Raw genomic sequence first — 18,320 nt, 5'->3', positions numbered from 1 at the left:
GTTCCTCACGAAGTGGAATCCTTCTTCCTCACATCATTTCCTCATCCACGCATCCTGGGTTCTAGCAGTTCTCCAGCAAGTTACACCCTGGAATGACCCAAGTTCAGTGCAGGGATCTTGTCCAGATATGTGGAGACTCTGCTTGGACTACATGACATCAAGTTCTTTGTGCTGAATGCAGTGCACGTTAAAACCAGAAAACCTGGCTTTTATGTGTTTATAAAACCTTGGCAGATTTTTCTCAAAAGGGCATGTGATTCTGTGGTGTGAGATCCTCATTAAGTAAATCACTTCAGAAATAGGTATAATATTTGAACTAACTCTTGCCTCTGCTGTGTGGAAGTATCCCTCTTGTAAGATTTTCTCTCTGTTTGTTGCCACCACTTCTGTCATGGTTTATGGGGCTGAAGAAGAAAACCATGAACTTTTGTGGAAACAAAATCAATCAATTTAACCATCCCTAGCTGAGTCAGTAGTAGTGTCATTTCTGTAGTGCCCACTAGATGAATGCCATTCTGGCCAAAAAAAGCCTTTCAATGTGAGGGTTGCAGCTGGATCCCGAGGCCTGGGTTCCTCCACTGACAATGGGGCCATCTTATGTCCTCTGAGCACATCCCCACATTGTCTATCTTTTCAGCTCTTTTTCCCCAGTTCCATCCAAGTCTTTCACACTTGCAGCACTCTTCAGGCTGTATCGTCCAGTTTAATCTGTTGTCTCACTTTCTCCATGGGCAGCTCATGGTTCAGACTCACGGAGAGGTGCTCCATGCTAGAAGAAAATTGAGTGGCTCTTCCCAAGTTAGAGCTAGTTGCAAGCAACCAGAGAAGGGGGGAGGAGAGGGAGCTGCTGCAGCCTCTTGGGGCTTTCATTGAAGGGCACAAACAGACACATTTATCTAGCATCATAGCTCTTTCTTGAAGTGGCAGCATCTCGTGAATGTTTTTTGTTCTCTTAGGCTTCTGTAGCTGGTATCTTGGTTATTGCAGCTGTTCAATTGTGTTTGGATTTTTGTGTTTTTTTTTTTGGGGGGGGGTTATTTTGCTTTTAGAATATCTTCAGTAACCTTGGTGGTGATCTCTTCACTTTTCCTTTTTTATTGTATTATTACATAGTCTTAGCTTTGCGGTTCCATTCATGCTGCTGTTGACCCTCGGTGCCTAATCTTTCCACATAGATGAAATAATTCCCATTTAGGATCCAGGCATTCTCCATGTTAATGGAGTTGTGGCTACGTTTTTGCACGTGTGCTGGTACGCCCAGTCGCCCAGCCTTGTAAGCTGCAAACTCTTGCCCTTAAACTATTGCATACATCTCTATCCAGTTCAGTTATTCTGATTTCACTTTTAGAGTAGCCATTCAGTAATTGCTGGGAGTTAACTTGGTAATAATGTTCTGCCCTTAGACTAGTCAGTCATGCTTTCTAGTGAAGCTGGATTCTAAGATTACTAATGATGCCCCATTGAAGTGCAGGAAAGTACAACCTGTATATTTTGCAAGTGTTGAGTTAAAATGAGAGAGCAAGAAAATGCCCCCTCAAATGAATTCTCTTATGTTTCAGCACCCTGGTGGAGAAGAGGTGCTATTTGAACAGGCTGGTGGGGATGCCACAGAGAGCTTTGAAGACGTTGGCCATTCCCTTGATGCTCGAGAAATGCTGAAGCAGTATTATATTGGTGATGTCCATCCGGTAAGTGCGCTGGCTGTTATTCGTCCTTTGGTTTTGCCTCGCTTGCTGCTTGCCATGTGCAGGGCTGACCTTGTCACTGTGCAAATGCAAACACTCAGGGCTCTGAAGAACTGGACAGCTCCGGTTTGGAATCTTAGTGTTGCTGGAGGAAAAAGGTGTTTTATAATAAAAGTTTTACCTTGGGGATTGTTTTTGGTCATTCCCACTGTTTTCTGCCAATCCAGCTTTGTTGTCTCAGTTATTTTTCTCAGCCTGGTGCTTTGTTGGTTCCCAGTCCTTTAGAAGCCTGCTGGTGGCAAGCTAGCCATCCCCCAGCTTTAAGAAAAGGAACATTGACTGTGGAGCATAGTGAAGAAATGATAGAAAAGGTTGCAGCCCAGCAGAAACCAGGAGCACATGAGGGCAACAAAACGAACAACACCTACAATCAATACCCCTTCTAATTCCTTTAGGTTAACTGGGTTAAGTATCACTGAAGATTCTACATTACTTTCTCCGATAAACAACGTAGTAAAGAAAGCAATCTTAGAAGAATGATACATTTGCTTAATTTCAACCAATTCCGCATACTTGTTAATACAACTAGATTATTGTAATAGCATCTATAATAGCTGTTCACAGTCCTTGTTTAAGAGACTGTAATAATACAGAATTCAATAGCACAATGTAAGTTCCCTCTAAGATGAGCATGTGAGCAATTGCTCGTACATTCAAGGAGTGTCGCTCACAAAAATACTTGCAAAGCTGGAAAATTGTTGGTTTTTAGAATGTGTTGCTCACATGAGAAAAACTTTGCACACACCTGGCCAATCCTTAAAGGGAATATTGAGCACAACTATGTTCTACCAGAAGATATGAGAGAATTAGGGAAAAATTGAGTATCTGAATAAATTCATGTAATCCCTTTCTGAGCTCTCTTGGGAGAAAATGGAAAGCGTAAATAAACAAATGAGTCCATTAATGTGCAGTTTGCCTTGGCTGGTCAGGCACCTTAATCGGTCTTGCTCTTGCCCCCACTGTTGGGTCAGGGCCAGAGAACCTTAAGATGTTCTATGAAGTGCTATTTCACTAATCCAAAGGGGATAAAATATGAGAAACTATTTAAGACCCCTTCCATATCAGATGGTGAAATGTTGGAATATCCTCCCTGATAACTTGCATTTTTGACAGATTATATGTCTTTTCAAAAAGCTGATGTCTGTTTCAGAGATTTCTTGATGGGGAAAACTCTGAAGATTTAGTTTATTTTATGATTTCAAGCGATGATTCTTTTCCTGGTTTATAGTATCTAGTGGAAAAGAAATTGATATATTATACTATATTTATTTTTCACACACACACACACTCACATACTCGCTCACATACATTCACTCTCAAACTCACACTTGCATACTCACACACATACTCACTCTCACACTTACACACACACTCACTCTCACACATTCTCACACACTCACACACACACACATTCTCACACACACCTACTCACACACTCACTCACATATTCACACACACACACACACACACTCTCTCACACACACACTCACATTCTCACACATTCACACTCTGCCTATTGCCTGTGGCACTTTCCTCTTGGACCTGGGCCAGCAGCAAGTTCCAAATTTTAGGCAGGTCTGGAACCCTGGAGTTTTCACTTTTCTCTATTAAATCACATTCCATTGAACTGGTGAAGTGCTATTACACTCATAAAGGATCATTTCACAGTCTGCATAGAAGTCACCAGGGGGAGCAGGTTTAAAGATTTCTGCTTATCGGACTGCATCCACTGTACTACTATGATTAGCATTAAAGAGGCTAAATTTTCCAAAAGTTCTGCTTCCCTTACAAAAGGAGGTAATGATTTCATTACTTATATTCTTTCCAACAGGCTGACGCTGGGAATACTGGTTCCAAGGTAAGATTCTTTTTCTGATTCTTTTTAGATTGCTTACATAAAATTAACTAAAGAATCAGCATGTGAGTTTGACAAGGTAGAAATCTGCCTCCCTGATTATTTCTCTGACCTAGAAGGCCATCAGCACAAACCAAAGAGAATTGACCCCAGGGAATCCACAGAGAAAAGAGTCCAAGAGAAACCAAGAAAACACTGGAGTGATGATGATCCTGAAATAATAATAATAACTTTATTCTTATATACCGCCATACCCAGCGAGTTCTAGGCGGTTTACATCACTTAGCAAATGACCTGCATTGACAAGCAGATTTACAACATGTCACAAGCAGATTTACAATGAATTACAACAATTTACAACAGTCTGCAAAGAAGGGTAGATTTACAACGATTTATCAGAAATTGCAGCTGGAAAAAGGGAAGGTCTAGTGAAGGAGGAGAGGAGCAGGGGTGGGCGAGGTGTTATGTGGGGTGAGGGGATAATTAAGGGTCGTGTTTGCTGAATAGGTAAGTTTTGAGTAGTTTTCTGAAGGCAAGGTAAGTGGGGGCCTCGAGTATCATTTGGGCTAGCCATGGGTTCAGCTTGGCTGCTTGGAAGGCGAAAGTTTTATCGAAGAATCTTTTGAGATGACAGTGTTTTAGCGAAGGGAAGGCGAACAGTTGAATTCTGCGTGATTTCTTGTTGTTGCAATAAAGGTTAAAGTGGGTGTTGATGTAGCTTGGAGAAGCACCATTTACCGATTTGTAGCAGAAGCATGCGAATTTAAAAAGAACTCTAGATTCGAATGGCAGCCAGTGTAGTTGGTGGTAGAAAGGGGTGACGTGTTCCCATTTCTTTAGGCCAAAGATGAGGCGCACTGCGGTATTTTGGATTATTTTTAGTCTCCTGGTAGTTTTCTTTGTAGCGTTAAGGAAAATGATGTTGCAGTAGTCAAGAATGCTGAGGATGGAGGATTGTACAAGTAGGCGGAATGAAGTGTCATTGAAGTATTTTTTTATGGTGCCTAGTTTCCAAAGTACAGAGAGGCTTTTCCTAACGATGAGGTCGGTATGGTTTTCTAGGGATAGGTTTTTGTCCAGCGTGACTCCCAGGATTTTTATGGTCGGTTCGAGGGGGAAGGTCATTCCTTTTAGTTGAATTGAGGTTTCCTTGATTTTATCTTTGGGGGAGGCTAGGAAGAATTTTGATTTGTCGGGGTTTAATTTCAGTCTGAATGAAAGCATCCAGAGTTCAATCTGGTTGAGAATGTTTGTAATGTGGTCGAGTAATTCTTGTGAGAAGTTGGTTAGTGGGATGGCTATTGTGATGTCGTCGGCATAAATGAAGAATTTGAGCTTGAAGTTGTGTAAGAGTTTACCTAGGGAGGCTAGGTATATGTTGAATAGGATGGGGGATAGGGGGGAGCCCTGCGGGACCCCACAGGTGTTGTCCCAGCAGTAAGAGAAAGAGTTATTTTTGAATACCTTGTAGGATCTATTTTGTAGGAACCCCTGAAACCAGTTGAGGACCTGGTCTGAGATGGCAATGTGAGCTAGGCATTCAAGGAGAATGGTGTGGTCGACTAGGTCAAAAGCACTGCTCAGGTCGAGTTGTATGATCAGGGCACTTGATCCCTGGCTAAAGAGTGTGTGGAGATGGTCGAGGAGGGAGGCTAAGATGGTTTCAGTGCTATGGTCCACGCGAAAGCCTGATTGGTTGTCACATAGAATGTTGAATTTTTCTAGGTATGCGGAAAGTTCCGCCTTTACCATCCCTTCCGCTATTTTGGTAAATAGGGGGATGCTGGCAATCGGTCTGTAGTTAGATGGGGAGTTAGGTGGTTCTTTCGCGTTTTTAATAATAGGGGTAATCATAATATGGCCTTGCTCAGGCGGGAAGTTTCCTGTGGATAATAGGTAATTAATCCATGTCATCATTTTTGCTTTAAAGTGGGGGGGGGGGGCAGTTTTCATGATATTTGGTGGGCATGTGTCCAAATGGCCATAGGAGTGTGTATACTTATTGTAGTGAGTATTGAAGGTTTGCCAATCGGTTATTGCGAATAGACTTTAATGAAAGAATCAAAGTTCCAAATATACAATAAAATAATCCATATTAAAAATGAATGGCGTTCGTCTCTCCACATACCAGTTTTTCCACGTATTCATCATCATGGGACTCTTAGGGACCCCTGAAGAAGACATCTTGTCAAAATGCAGACCGTGTTGGGTCCTGCGCCACTAGCGGACTAGGTCCTTTTGATTTGTATGTGGATTATTAATTTTTTTATGTGGATTATTTTATTGTATATTTGGAACTTTGATTCTTTCATTAAAGTCTATTTCAGGATCATCGTCACTCCACAGCGTTTTCTTGGTTTCTCTTGGACCTAGAAGGCCATCCCATTGGCAATGATAGTGATGAGATTTACTTGATGATCCTGAACACTAAAATACGGGACATACAATTATAGAACAGGGTGGCCTCTGGAACTTTAGAAAGGCCATGAAAACCTTCCTCTTCATGAATCCAGCTCCTTAAAGAATTCTTAACAGTCTCCACCAACTAGGCCTTAGGCCTGATTCCATATCAAGAATTGGAGATGGAACTATACACATCAAACAGGGATAAACAAGTGGATAAATATTGATTGAAAAGTCTATAAAACAGTCTTATCAAATGTTGAGTACAAATTTAGTTGCAGTAGAGAGAAGATGTTGGGCCAGCCTCAAATAGGCAGCATGTGTGAATTACCAACCTTTGGAACAATTAAAGCCTGTGCTCACACATTTTATAGCGTCTTGGTTCATTATTCATACACTGTGGTACAGAGTTTATCCCAAGACAAGCAAGCAGGCTATTCTCACATATGGGTGATGTCATCAGCGGAGCCCGGATGCGGAAGCTCGCAAACAGACTTGCTTGAAGAATCTCGAAGTTTCGAGTCGACCGCACCGCGCATGCGTGAGTGCCTTCCCACCCAGCGTAGGGCACTTCTCCTCAGTTCTCAGTTTTCCGCGGAGCTGAGAAGTCCGTCTTTGACTCTGCGTGTGTTTTTTTCTTTACGAATCGCTGTTCTTACTTTATTTCTTTTATTTCTAGTTTAAAAAAAAAAAAATTTTTTTCAATCTTCCGTCCGACTGCCAGGGCAGGCCACTCGGCCGCAGCCCAAGGGCTTCGATTTTGCGGCGGCCGTTTTTCCTTCTATGTCCCAGCCTGTAATGGGCTTCAAGAAGTGTAGCCTGTGCCAGCGTGCGATTTCTCTTACGGACCCAAACCGTCGGTGCCTTGGACCGGAACATCAACCGAAGTCGTGCGAGCGCTGTGCTACTCTTCAACCTCGAGCCCTTATAGTTTGTCGTCTTTTGGTGGAGAAGCTTTTCGGGATGGATTCTTCCTCCGATCCCTCAACTTCGAAGGCGACCTTGGCCTCACTTTCGACTGAGACTCCTGCTTCTACTGCTTCCACCTTGAGCCTCATCAGACCTTCGTCATTTGCAGCGGCTCTCTCTTAGACGACATCTGTATCTTCCCCTGTTACCTCAGGTCAGATAGCTCAGCAGAAAATTCCAGCAGTGGTGCTCAAAGTGCCTCAGACTTCCAAGTCGAAGCACATTTACACTTTCTCAGTGGAACCTCCAGCCAAAGCAGGTGGTCCGGTTTCAGACGCAGATCCATCCTTGCCGGCTTCTTTCCAGACCATGCTGGAGAAGCAATTAATTCAGTTCCTTACTAATATGGGACCGAAGCTTCTTCCTCTCATCCAGCCTGGGCATTCTGCAGACTCCCGCGAGGTCAAGTCGCTTCCTTTGTCTCAGTCTGAGCTTGCACACTCTTTGCAGGGAGCAGAGTCTCTGCGAGTGTCTGGTCTGGCATCTAAGCACATGAAGCAAGGAGCAAAATCTTTGCTAGTGCCTCGGAAGGAATCCTCACACTCTATACAAGGAGCAGAGTCTTTGGGAGTGCATCGAGGTTCCTCCATCAAGCCTCTAGAGCTTCGATCTACAGCCTCCAGTCCTATCCATTCTTTGGTAGCATCGGCTGCTTCTGTCTCCGAGGCGAAGTCTCCTCGATCTTCGAGATCTGCTTCCAAGCACCGTTCTCATCGACGATCAATGCCTTCATTGAGGCATACTTCCAGGCATAGTTCTTCTTCTAAAGAACGTCCCTCTTCCACTAAGCCTCGATCTACTCCTACTTCGACTAGACCGCCGACTCCTCGATCGAGGTTTCCCCTTCCACACCTCGAAGATGCAGCGGTTTCGATTGCTTCGTCCAAGTCTCCATATTCTTTTGATGCCTTTTTTCCTGCCGAAGTTTCATCTTCGACCCAGGCTGCTTCGACGTCCTCGAGTCCTGCTCGAGGCAAAGCATTGGCAGATCAGCTATCTTTCTCATCTTTTCTTCGTCAGATGGCTGTTGACTTGGATCTTCAATTAGATGCTGGTTCCAAATACTCTAAGGAGTACCTCAAAGTCATGCATCTACCTCAACCTCCGGCAGACTCACTTAAGCTTCCTCTTCACAAGCTTTTGTCTCAGACTTTTTCCAGATGCCTGGAGACTCCTTATACCATTCCAGCTATTCCAGGCAAATTGGACTCTAGGTATAAAACTGCACATCGCAAAGGGTTTGACAACTCACAGTTATCTCATCAATCCCTGCTTGTAGAGTCCTCCTTTAAAGAGGTCCCATCCTTCCAAGGTTTATGCCACAGTTCCTCCTGGAAGGGAAGGGAAAACTATGGACAAATTCAGACATTGCATCTATCAAAATTCTGATGTCCTCTAGAGTCCTCAATTATAACTTTCATTTTTGAGTTCCTCATAACTCTTTTACCTAAATTTCTGAGTTATTTGGATACTCAAAAACACTTTGAATTTCAAGAAGTCATTGCTTCTTTATGACAACTCAGACTACATAGTAACATAGTAACATAGTAGATGACGCTACATCTACTTCAGTCATCTTATGATGCCTTCGAATTGTCTGCCCGGGCAGCTGCTTGCCTGGCTTCGTACCATTGACATGGACCCTAATCTTCAGGACTGCTTGGCCAATATTCCTTGTGCAGGCAATGACCTCTTTGATGAATCTATCGAGACAGCCACCAAGAAATTGTCTGAACATGAAAAATCCTTTGCTTCTATTGTCAGACCTAAGCCAAAGCCAGCTCCTGCCAAAACTACACGTCCTCCTCCTATCTATTAGAGGTGTTTTGCTCCAAGGGTGGCTCCTTACAATTGCCCTCCTCCTAAGAAACGGCAGCCTCAGAAGCAACAAAAATCTCAACCTTCTGCTGCACCTAAGGCTTCACAGCCTTTTTGACTGTCTCAAACAGAGCATAACCTCCATCGTTCTGTCTCTGACTTCTCTTCCCCCCTATAGGAAGTCGTCTCCATCATTTTTACCTCCGATGGATGACAATTACATCCAACCTCTGGGTACTGACCATCATCAGAGAAGGATACTCTCTTCATTTCACTCGGGTTCCACCAGAGCTTCCTTCAAGAGAGTATCCTTCCAATCCTTCCCAGACTGCCCTTCTTCTTCATGCCATCAAATCAGTTCCTCTGGAATAGCAGAACAGGGGGTTTTACTCCCATTACTTCCTTGTTCCAAAGAAGACGGGCAATCTGCGGCCCATTCTGGATCTCAGGGCTCTTAACAAATTTTTGGTCAAAGAAAAATTTTGAATGTTGTCCCTGGCATCCCTTTATCCCCTTCTCGAACAGAACAACTGGTTATACTCTCTGGATCTCAAGGAGCCTACACTCATATTCCCATTCATCCGGCCTCCCGTCAATATCTCATATTTCAGGAGGGGAATCTGCATTATCAATACAGAGTGCTGCCCTTCGGCCTGGCTTCATCTCCTAGAGTGTTCACCAAGCGCCTGGTAGTGGTAGCAACAGCTCTAAGGAACCATGGTCTTCAGGTATTTTCCTACCTCGACAACTGGCTCATCAAAGATTCAACATCTCAGGGGGTTATTGTAGCGACCCAACGGACTACCTAGTTCCTACAAAGTTTGGGATTCGAAATCAACTTTCCCAAATCCCAACTTCAGCCCTCACAGAATCTACAATTCATCGGAGCTGTTCTGGACACTGTCCAACTCAGAGCATTCCTTCCACAACAACGTCTGGAAGCTCTCCTTCAACTCTGTCATATAGTGTCTTCCCGCTCTTCCATCTCAGCCAGACACATGATGGTACTCATGGGTCACATGGCCTCCACAGTATACGTGACTCCTTTTGCCAGACCACCTCAGAATTCCTCAGTGGACCTTGGCATCTCAATGGATGCAGGATTGCGACCCACTTTCTCGATACATAACAGTCACTTATTCATTGAAGCAGTCTCTCCGTTGGTGGATGCTCTCTTCCAATCTCTCCAGAAGCTTGCTTTTTCAAATGTCCCCCATCAGAAGGTCCTCATGATAGATTCTTCGACCTATGCTTGGGGCGCTCATCTCGATGGTCTCCTTACACAAGGCCACTGGACCAGTATGGATCATCAGTGTCATATCAATCTGTTGGAACTCAGAGCGATCCTCAAGGCTCTCAACGCTTTTCAACATCTTCTTCACGACCATGTAGTCCTCATGCAGATGGACAACCAAGTCGCCATGTATTATGTCAACAAACAGGGAGGGATGGGATCTGCCTCCCTTTGTCAAGAAGCTCTGAAGGTTTGGGACTGGGCAATCCACCACAACACCTTCCTCAAAGCTGTCTACATCCAAGGGGCGAAGAAATGCTTGGTGGACAACTTGAGTCGTCTTCTGCAATCTCACGAATGGACACTCCATTTCTCGCCTCTTCATCACATTTTTTCACAGTGGGGAATGCCTCAGATAAGACCTCTTTGCAGGTCCCCACAAATACAAACTGCCTCAGTTCTGCTCCAGGATATACTCTCCTCATCTCCTCGAGGCAGATGCTTTTCTTCTGGAATGGACGAATCTCTTCCTGTATGCATTCCCTCCATTTCCTCTCATTCTCAAGACTCTGGTCAAGTTAAAGAACAACCATGCCACCATGATTCTGATTGCTCCTCGGTGGCCGAGACAACCTTGGTACTCCCTTCTACTTCAACTCAGCAGCAGGGAGCCATACCTTCTACCAGTTTTTCCATCTCTGCTTACACAGAGTCAGGGATCTCTGCTTCATCCCAACCTGCAGTCTCTACACCTGACAGCTTGGTACCTCTCAACATGACTCCTCTTCAGTTTTGTCAATCTGTAAGAGACGTTTTAGAGGCTTCTAGGAAACCTACCACTAGATAATGCTATCACCAAAAATGGACTAGATTTTCTACATGGTGTTTTTCTCATGATTCAACATTCCTCCATATCTTCTGTTTTGGATTACCTTTTGCACTTATCCACTTCTGGCCTCAAGTCTACATCGAACCGAGTCCATCTCAGTGCAATTGCGGCTTTACATCATTCTATTAAAGGGAAACCCCTCTCTGCTCATCCAGTGGTTTCCAGATTCATGAAAGGACTTTTCAATGTCAAACCTCCTCTTAAACCGCCTCCTGTGGTTTGAGTCCTCAATGTTGTCCTTGCTCAACTGATGAAGCCTCCATTTGAACCAATTGACAAGGCTCATCTGAAGTATCTCACTTGGAAAGTGGTGTTTCTCATTGCCCTCATTTCTGCTCGAAGAGTCAGTGAGCTGCAAGCTTTAGTTGCTGATCCACCTTTAATGGTGTTTCATCATGACAAAGTGGTTCTTCGCAGTCATCCTAAATTTCTCCCTAAAGTGGTATCAGAATTTCATCTCAACCAATCCATTGTTCTTCCAGTGTCCTTTCCAAAGACTCATTCTCATCCTGGAGAATCAGCTCTTCATACTCTGGACTGTAATTGTGCTTTGGCCTTCTATTTGGAACGCACCAAACCACACAGAACTGCTCCTCAACATTTTGTCTCCTTCGATCCAAATAAGTTGGGACATCCTATCTCTAAGCGTACCATCTCCAACTGGATGGCTGCTTGTATCTCCTTCTGCTATGCCCAGACTGGATTACCCCTACACAATAGAGTCACAGCTCATAAAGTCAGAGCAATGGCAGCTTCAGTAGCTTTCCTTAGATCTACACCTATTGAGGAAATTTGCAAGGCTGCTACTTGGTCCTCGGTTCATACTTTCACTTCTCACTATTGTCTGGATGTTTTCTCCAGACAGGATGGCCAGTTTGGCCAGACAGTTTTACAAAATGTATTCTCCTAAATTACCAACACTCCCACCGTCCCATTCTGGCCAGCTTGGAGGTCACCCATATGTGAGAATAGGTTGCCTGCTTGTCCTGGGATAAAGCACAGTTACTTACCGTAACAGGTGTTATCCAGAGACAGCAGGCAGCTATTCTCACAACCCACCCACCTCCCCTAGTTGGCTTCTGTGCTAGCTATCTGAACTGAGGAGATGCGCCCTACGCTGGGCTGGAAGGCACTCGCGCATGCGCGGTGCGGTCGACTCTAAACTTCAAGTTTCTTCAAGCAAATCTTCTTAAGAGCTTCCGCATCCGGGCTCCGCTGATGACGTCACCCATATGTGAGAATAGCTGCCTGCTGTCCCTGGATAACACCTGTTACAGTAAATAACTGTGCTTTTTGGACTGACAGTTTTTCCCAGGAGGGTTTTTTTTTTTTGCATTGAAGATTTGAACAAGATAACTATAACCTAATCACTCATAGCCTATGACTGCCATTTACTAGATGTCTTTGTCTCCCTGAGGCAAGCTTTAATGCCGAAACACGGACCGTGTCAGGTCTGCAACTAAATTTCTACTCTCTGTTTTATAGACCTTTCAATCAATATTTGTCCATTTGTTTATCCCTGGTTGATGTGGACAGTTCCATCCCCACTTCTTCATTTTTTGTCCTTGTTTTTTGCTGTGTAATTCAAAGCATGTGTTGTTAATTAGTGTATCTTGGATGTTTGTATCTACTGTAAGTCGGTTGTTGTATTATCCGCTATCCAAATACGTCATGTCTGTCTTGTCTTTGACCCATGATGTACATGTAATCCTGTAACCCGTTCTGGGCTCTTTTAGGTTAAAGAAATAAATAAAATGTAATGATGGAGGTAGCATGTGGTAAAATGTTGGCGCAACTAATGTTTTTGCATCACGTATCTAGGTTGTCTACAGAGTACCTCTGGCATCCCTTTAGAAAATGCTGAAAAATTCTTCCCCATTTGTGTTTCTGTCCTCCCCCTCTGAATCCATTTGGAGAAAAGGGCAGAGCTCTGCTGCCTGCCTGCCTGCCTGTTTGAGCCCTGTTATTGTTCCGGGCCATTGCTCTAAACTAAAGAGTTAAGAGCACTAGTTTTGTCTAGTTCTGTAGCTTACTCTTGTGTGACTAGAGCCATTTCATGCCAGTGCACTATCCTCTTCCTTTTTCAGAACAAATTGTGCTGCTTAAGCAGCTCCTGAATTGTGAAGATGAGCACAAGCCTGGCGTAGCCTCTCAGTGAGCCAAGTGAGCCAAAGTTTCTGCTGAAAGTTTGATCAGGCGGCCACAAACCATCGTACTATCTACAAAACTTAGGTTTATTTGTATGGTCTGAGAATGCATAAGCTACAGTTACATATTTTCATTTTTCAGCCTGCAATAAACTTTTCTTTTCAAAGACACTTATGAAATCTACGATTGATAATGGGGGATAAAAGTGTGAAGACGCCTGTTCCCGACAATCCCTCTCCCCTGTCGTTTTTTTCCTGCACCCTTTCCTTTTATTTTTAATATTGTACCCTCACCCTTTTTCCTTTTGTTTTAATCCTTTTTTGTCTTAATTGTCAATATTGGTTTGTTTGTCTATCCCCCTGGATTTTAGGTTCAAACAATTTTTATTGATGCATACAACAACAACACAATAGCAAGGCACCCCGAAGGGGAGCAGTACAAACAAAGATGCATCAGATAGAATAATATAACAGACAAGGACAAAACAAATGGAACTGCAACCAAACACCCCCCCCCCCCCCGCTCACCCTACGGAAAGTATGCAGGGGAAAGGTGAGCGGAAAGACACTCCGAGGCCCTGGACTCTGATGAGCCCCGAAGAGGCCGCATCATTCCCCTCCCCACACTAAATCCCCCGTACCCTGTCCATATCGAAGACCTAGAACCTTCCCAGACCCCTCAACCCCCCCCCAAAAAAAAAAAAAACTCCCCATTGAAACCCGCCAGTACTCTCCCAGCCCAACCATCTAGGCATCCATTTCAGGACACCTATCTTAAGACCGCATTGCGGCCCTTAGGATGCAAAGCTTGTAGATATGGTTCCCAAATATTTAAAAACAACATCTTGCGCTTCCTGGTCCCTCTCACATCTCGTGCCTCCCAGATGGCCAACTGATGCAACTGGTTCCGCCAATGCCAAAATGCCGGAGGGTCAGGGACCATCCAGCATTGAAGAATACATTTCCTGCCTAGTAAGCTCATCTTCCTGCACAGAGCCCGATTCCCCCTAGGCAAGTGGCCAAAAGCCTCTGGTAAATCCAAGACAAAGTGGGCCGGGGTACTGCGCAGGGCTCTCCCAATCAACCCGGACATGTAAGAAATGATACGCCTCCAGAAGCGCTGGATGACGGGGCAGGTCCAGAAAGCATGACCCAAAGTGTGTCCCCCCGATCCACATTTATGACACAGTGGTGTAGGGAGACCCCCACTATAATACAACTGAGAAATAAAAAAAAAAAAATACAACTGTGTGCGAGTGTAATATGCACGTAATAATAATAATAATAATAACTTTATTTTTCTATACCGCCACAGTCAGACGACTTCTAGGCGGTTTACATAGTAAGAAGGCTGGACATTCAGCGAATATTAAAGGTCTTAAAACAATACAAAACAATAGATCCACATACAATACGATACTATACAATACCGTGAGTCTGAATAACAATACTATACATTAAGTCTAAATACAATACTATACATTAAGTCTAAATACAATACCGTACAAAGAGTCTAAATGCAATACAATAGTTTAGATGCGAAAGTTACGTATTAATTGATTGGTGATCTAAGGGTAATGAGTGTCTGAGGGATTTAGAACAACCATGAGTTGGAGTTCTGGGTTCGAGGAGATCAAAGTATGAGGGGTTTGTAGAGAGAGAGAAAATGCGTTTAATGGGGAGAGAAGACCTGGTGGCGTTGGGGACCGTTTTAGTCAATGAATTTTGCGAATAGGGCAGTTTTGATTGTTTTGCGGAATGCATTATAAGTTACATTGGGTTCGTTTATGTGGTTTTTCAGCCAGATTTGCTGTCTGTTCGCTTGGAACTTAAAGGTTCTGTCCAGGAAGGCTTTGTATCTGCAGCCTGTAATCTTTGGGTATGCAAAGATGTTTTTGTTCCTGGTCTTTCTTGTGGGGTTGTGTAGGGTGAAGTGTGTTTGTAGATATGAAGGTGCTATTCCCCAGGCTTGTTTAAAACAGGTGCAAGCAAATTTGAATATAATTCGCGCTTCTATTGGAAGCCAATGCAGTTTTTTATAGTAGGGGCTGATGTGGTCGTTTTTTCTTAGTCCGAAAATTAGGCGGACGGCGGTGTTTTGTATGAGTCTTAGTTTTTTTATTGTTTTTTGTGGGATGCCCAGATATATGATGTTGCAGTAATCAAGAAGGGATAGGGTCAGTGCTTGTACCAGCAACCTGAATGATGTAGGGTCAAAGTATTTTTTTATGGTCACCCTATAATGCGTTTCCCTCAACCAAGCACACGGATAACCCCAGGCGTCGCCCTCAATGAACGGGCTACATCCCATTGACCCAGATTAATATGCAATTCCCCCTCCCATTTACCCCGAATGTTCTGGTAATCTTTGGATGGTTGTAACTCTTGCAAGCTAGTATGAATGCTAGACACTGAGAGGGACACCCCCCAAGCAAACAGTTCCCGCAGCCTGGCCCCCAAATGTAATCGCAATTGTGCTCTATCGAGGGATTCCATGTAGTGCTCCACTTGATGACACGCAAACAGCGCACCCCAGATCTCCCCCACCTTCGCCAACAGATGTGCACGTGCCAACAAATCCCCATCAGCCCCCAAAATATGCTCCAAACGAGAAACCCCCCTCACTCCCCAGGACAGGTACTCTCTGGAGTCCCGTCCCGGAGGGAAGGCTGGGTTACCCCGCAAGGGCAAGAGATCAGTTACCGTCGAATCCCCCCCGAGGGCATGCACTAGCCAATGCCAGGCCGTTCTCAATGTGCGAAAGATTGTACTGGCTCGGATAGAAGGGGGAAGCGCCCTACGAGGACTATGTAGTAGCGCGAACACGTCATAAGGAGCAAAAAACTCACGTTCCATCAAAAGAGGGGTGTAACTACTAATCATATTCACCTAGTCTCCCAAATGGCGAAGCAAACACGCATAATTATAAACCCTCATATCGGGGAGTTACGTGATGTGCTGAGCCGAGTAAGACGTGCTCTGCTCGAGCTCCGGGGCCCCGGGTCCTCCTGTGCCTTACTGAGAGCGGATTTTTGCTTCGACCTCTTCATTCATCTCTAGACCGGTTTATGGAACGCTTTGTTCCACCAGCTAGCCCGGTAAAGAGCGGCAAAGTGACCCGAGGGACGAGAGACCGAGAGGCGCACATGCCGCGTCCTGACTCTAACATGGCGGCGGGGGTGTCGGACTCTGGGTCTGAGCTCCCGTTGTCTGCGGCCCACATTGCGGCGCTCTCTGCCTCGGTCGTACGAGCCTTGGATGCTCGCTTCGAACAACTATCCGGCCAGCTGACGTCACTCGAGTCCCTGGTCTCTGAGACAACTAGGCGGACCGGGGAATTGGAGTCCCGAGTGGCGCACGTGGAGGAGGCCCACTCTGCATCGGCGGTGGACCTGACCTCCCTTAAGGAACAATTGGCGCGGCAGGCAGACAAGATCGAGGATCTCGAGAATTGCTCGAGACGGGATAATCTCCGCCTTATTGGCCTGCCGGAGACGGTGTCCGAGTCTCGGCTGCATGCCACCTTGGAGTCCTGGCTCCGTACTGCCTTGCCCCTACCCGATGGAATGGAGCCTTTGCGACTGGACAGAGCCCACCGCCTTGGGAGGCGTAATGAAGACCATACTAGAGCCCGGGTCACCATCTTCAAGGTGCATAACTCCGCACCTTGGAGTTAATGAAACAATACCGCCAGAAGCGCAATCTCCTTACCTTTGAGGGTGCCCAAGTTCGTCTTTTCCAGGACTATTCTCTGGCGCTGCAGGAGCGTAGACGGCGTTTTTCCAGGGTATGCTCTGCGCTCTTTGACCGCCAGCACCGTTTCCAGCTACTCTACCCTGCGCAACTGAGGATCTGGACTATTGCGGGGTGGAAAAGTTACACCTCAGCGGAGGATGCCCAGGCCTACTTGGATTCCCTGCCTTCCTCGGCCACCTGAGGCTTTCCTTTCTCTGCTAGCGATTGCTGTTTCTGTGGTGATTGGACCTGGCACTGCATAAGTGCACAGCTTGGGCTACCCTGCTACTGCTGCTGTTGTTTCTCACCTTATCCTGGCAGACCTGAAGGCCCCTGCTCGATGCTGTACTGCCTTTCACCCTTGGTCTAAGTATCACTGTTGCAGCGTGTTTGTTGGCTTGTTGCCTGTTACAACTTGTGGGCCCTTCTGTTTTTTTGAGCTCTACCTGATGGTTCTAACTGAGTTTGGAGTTACGGTTCTGGAGTCGGGGTTCCTGCCCTATTAGCCCCAGCAGCTAGTTGGATATCTGGGGTGTCCGTCGATGGCCTGGTCCTCTCTGCTTGCTTCTGAACACTTGGCGCTTTGCTAGAGGCCAGGGCCTATGTTGCACCGGACATGGCTGCTGCTGACTTTGTCTTGCGAGGGTCCCCATGTGGTGTTGAAGTGCCTGGCTAGTGGCCCTTTTGCAGCTTTTTGCATTCCTGGACCTTTTACACAATTGGACCCATTTTGGACTTCTTGAACCCTACTAGTTCTGCTTTGTATGGGTGTGTTGTTGCCTTGTGTGTTTGGGGTACGGACGGGGGGGGTTTGCGTCGGGGTGTGGTTCTTGTGTGATTGTCACTAGGGGGTATGATTTCATGGGGGGGGAGTTTGTGTCTCTCTTTGTTTGTTAGGATTCTGGGGATACTTCTCCTAGGGAGCTGATTTTGTGTGAGTTGCCATAGCATGGGTATGAGTGCTTAAGTGGATGTCTGCTTGGAATTCTGCAGCCACTCTTCCTTTGAGTTATGGGGAGATCTCTCTTGCTGCCGGGTGCATGGTGGCGCTGCTTTGCCTGGGATTCTCCCGCACCTGTAAGTTTGTGAGTTCTGATGATTCTGTTCTAGTGGCTAGATGGATGAGAGTGGCGTGGGCTGGTCTGGTGTGATATGTATATGGGATCCTCTGTGCAGTTGGAGTATTTGGTGGGTGGGCTCTGAATAGGATGGGATTGGGACAGGGGAGCCTTGGGGCCCTGTTCACATCTTTGAGTGACTCCTTCTCCTTCCTGTTCTAGTGGGATGGAGTGTGGGACTGTGGGTGGGAAGGGGGGAGGTTGGGATTGGGAGGTTGGGGGGAGGGTTGGGGATGGGGTTAGCTGGGATAGGGGGGGTGGGATGTCTGTTTGGGGTGGGGGGTCCTCCTTTGGTATGGGGGTTTAGTTATCTGGATACTTGTCTTGTCTTTGTTAGCAGTTTCAGGCTACTCAGTCTATTAGATACACTGCTCTGGGTGGGGCTGGGCTCCTGGGGTGGTCTCTTA

The 18,320-nt window shown here is 45.6% G+C and overlaps 1 protein-coding gene across 2 annotated transcripts in view; it reads left to right on the top strand.

The window, feature by feature from the left end:
• LOC117359487 (cytochrome b5) overlaps positions 1-18,320 on the top strand; it is a 113,750-nt gene that overhangs the window by 76,746 nt on the left and 18,684 nt on the right. For both annotated transcript variants that reach the window (XM_033942364.1, XM_033942363.1), the window contains exons 2-3: positions 1,560-1,688; positions 3,577-3,603. In XM_033942364.1, the coding sequence (XP_033798255.1) occupies positions 1,560-1,688; positions 3,577-3,603 (156 nt within the window). The remainder of the gene's footprint in view (positions 1-1,559; positions 1,689-3,576; positions 3,604-18,320) is intronic.

The sequence above is a fragment of the Geotrypetes seraphini genome, chromosome 4 (genome assembly GCF_902459505.1).
Source record: "Geotrypetes seraphini chromosome 4, aGeoSer1.1, whole genome shotgun sequence".
NCBI lineage: Eukaryota > Metazoa > Chordata > Amphibia > Gymnophiona > Dermophiidae > Geotrypetes > Geotrypetes seraphini.
This window is presented reverse-complemented; position numbering and strand designations above follow the sequence as displayed.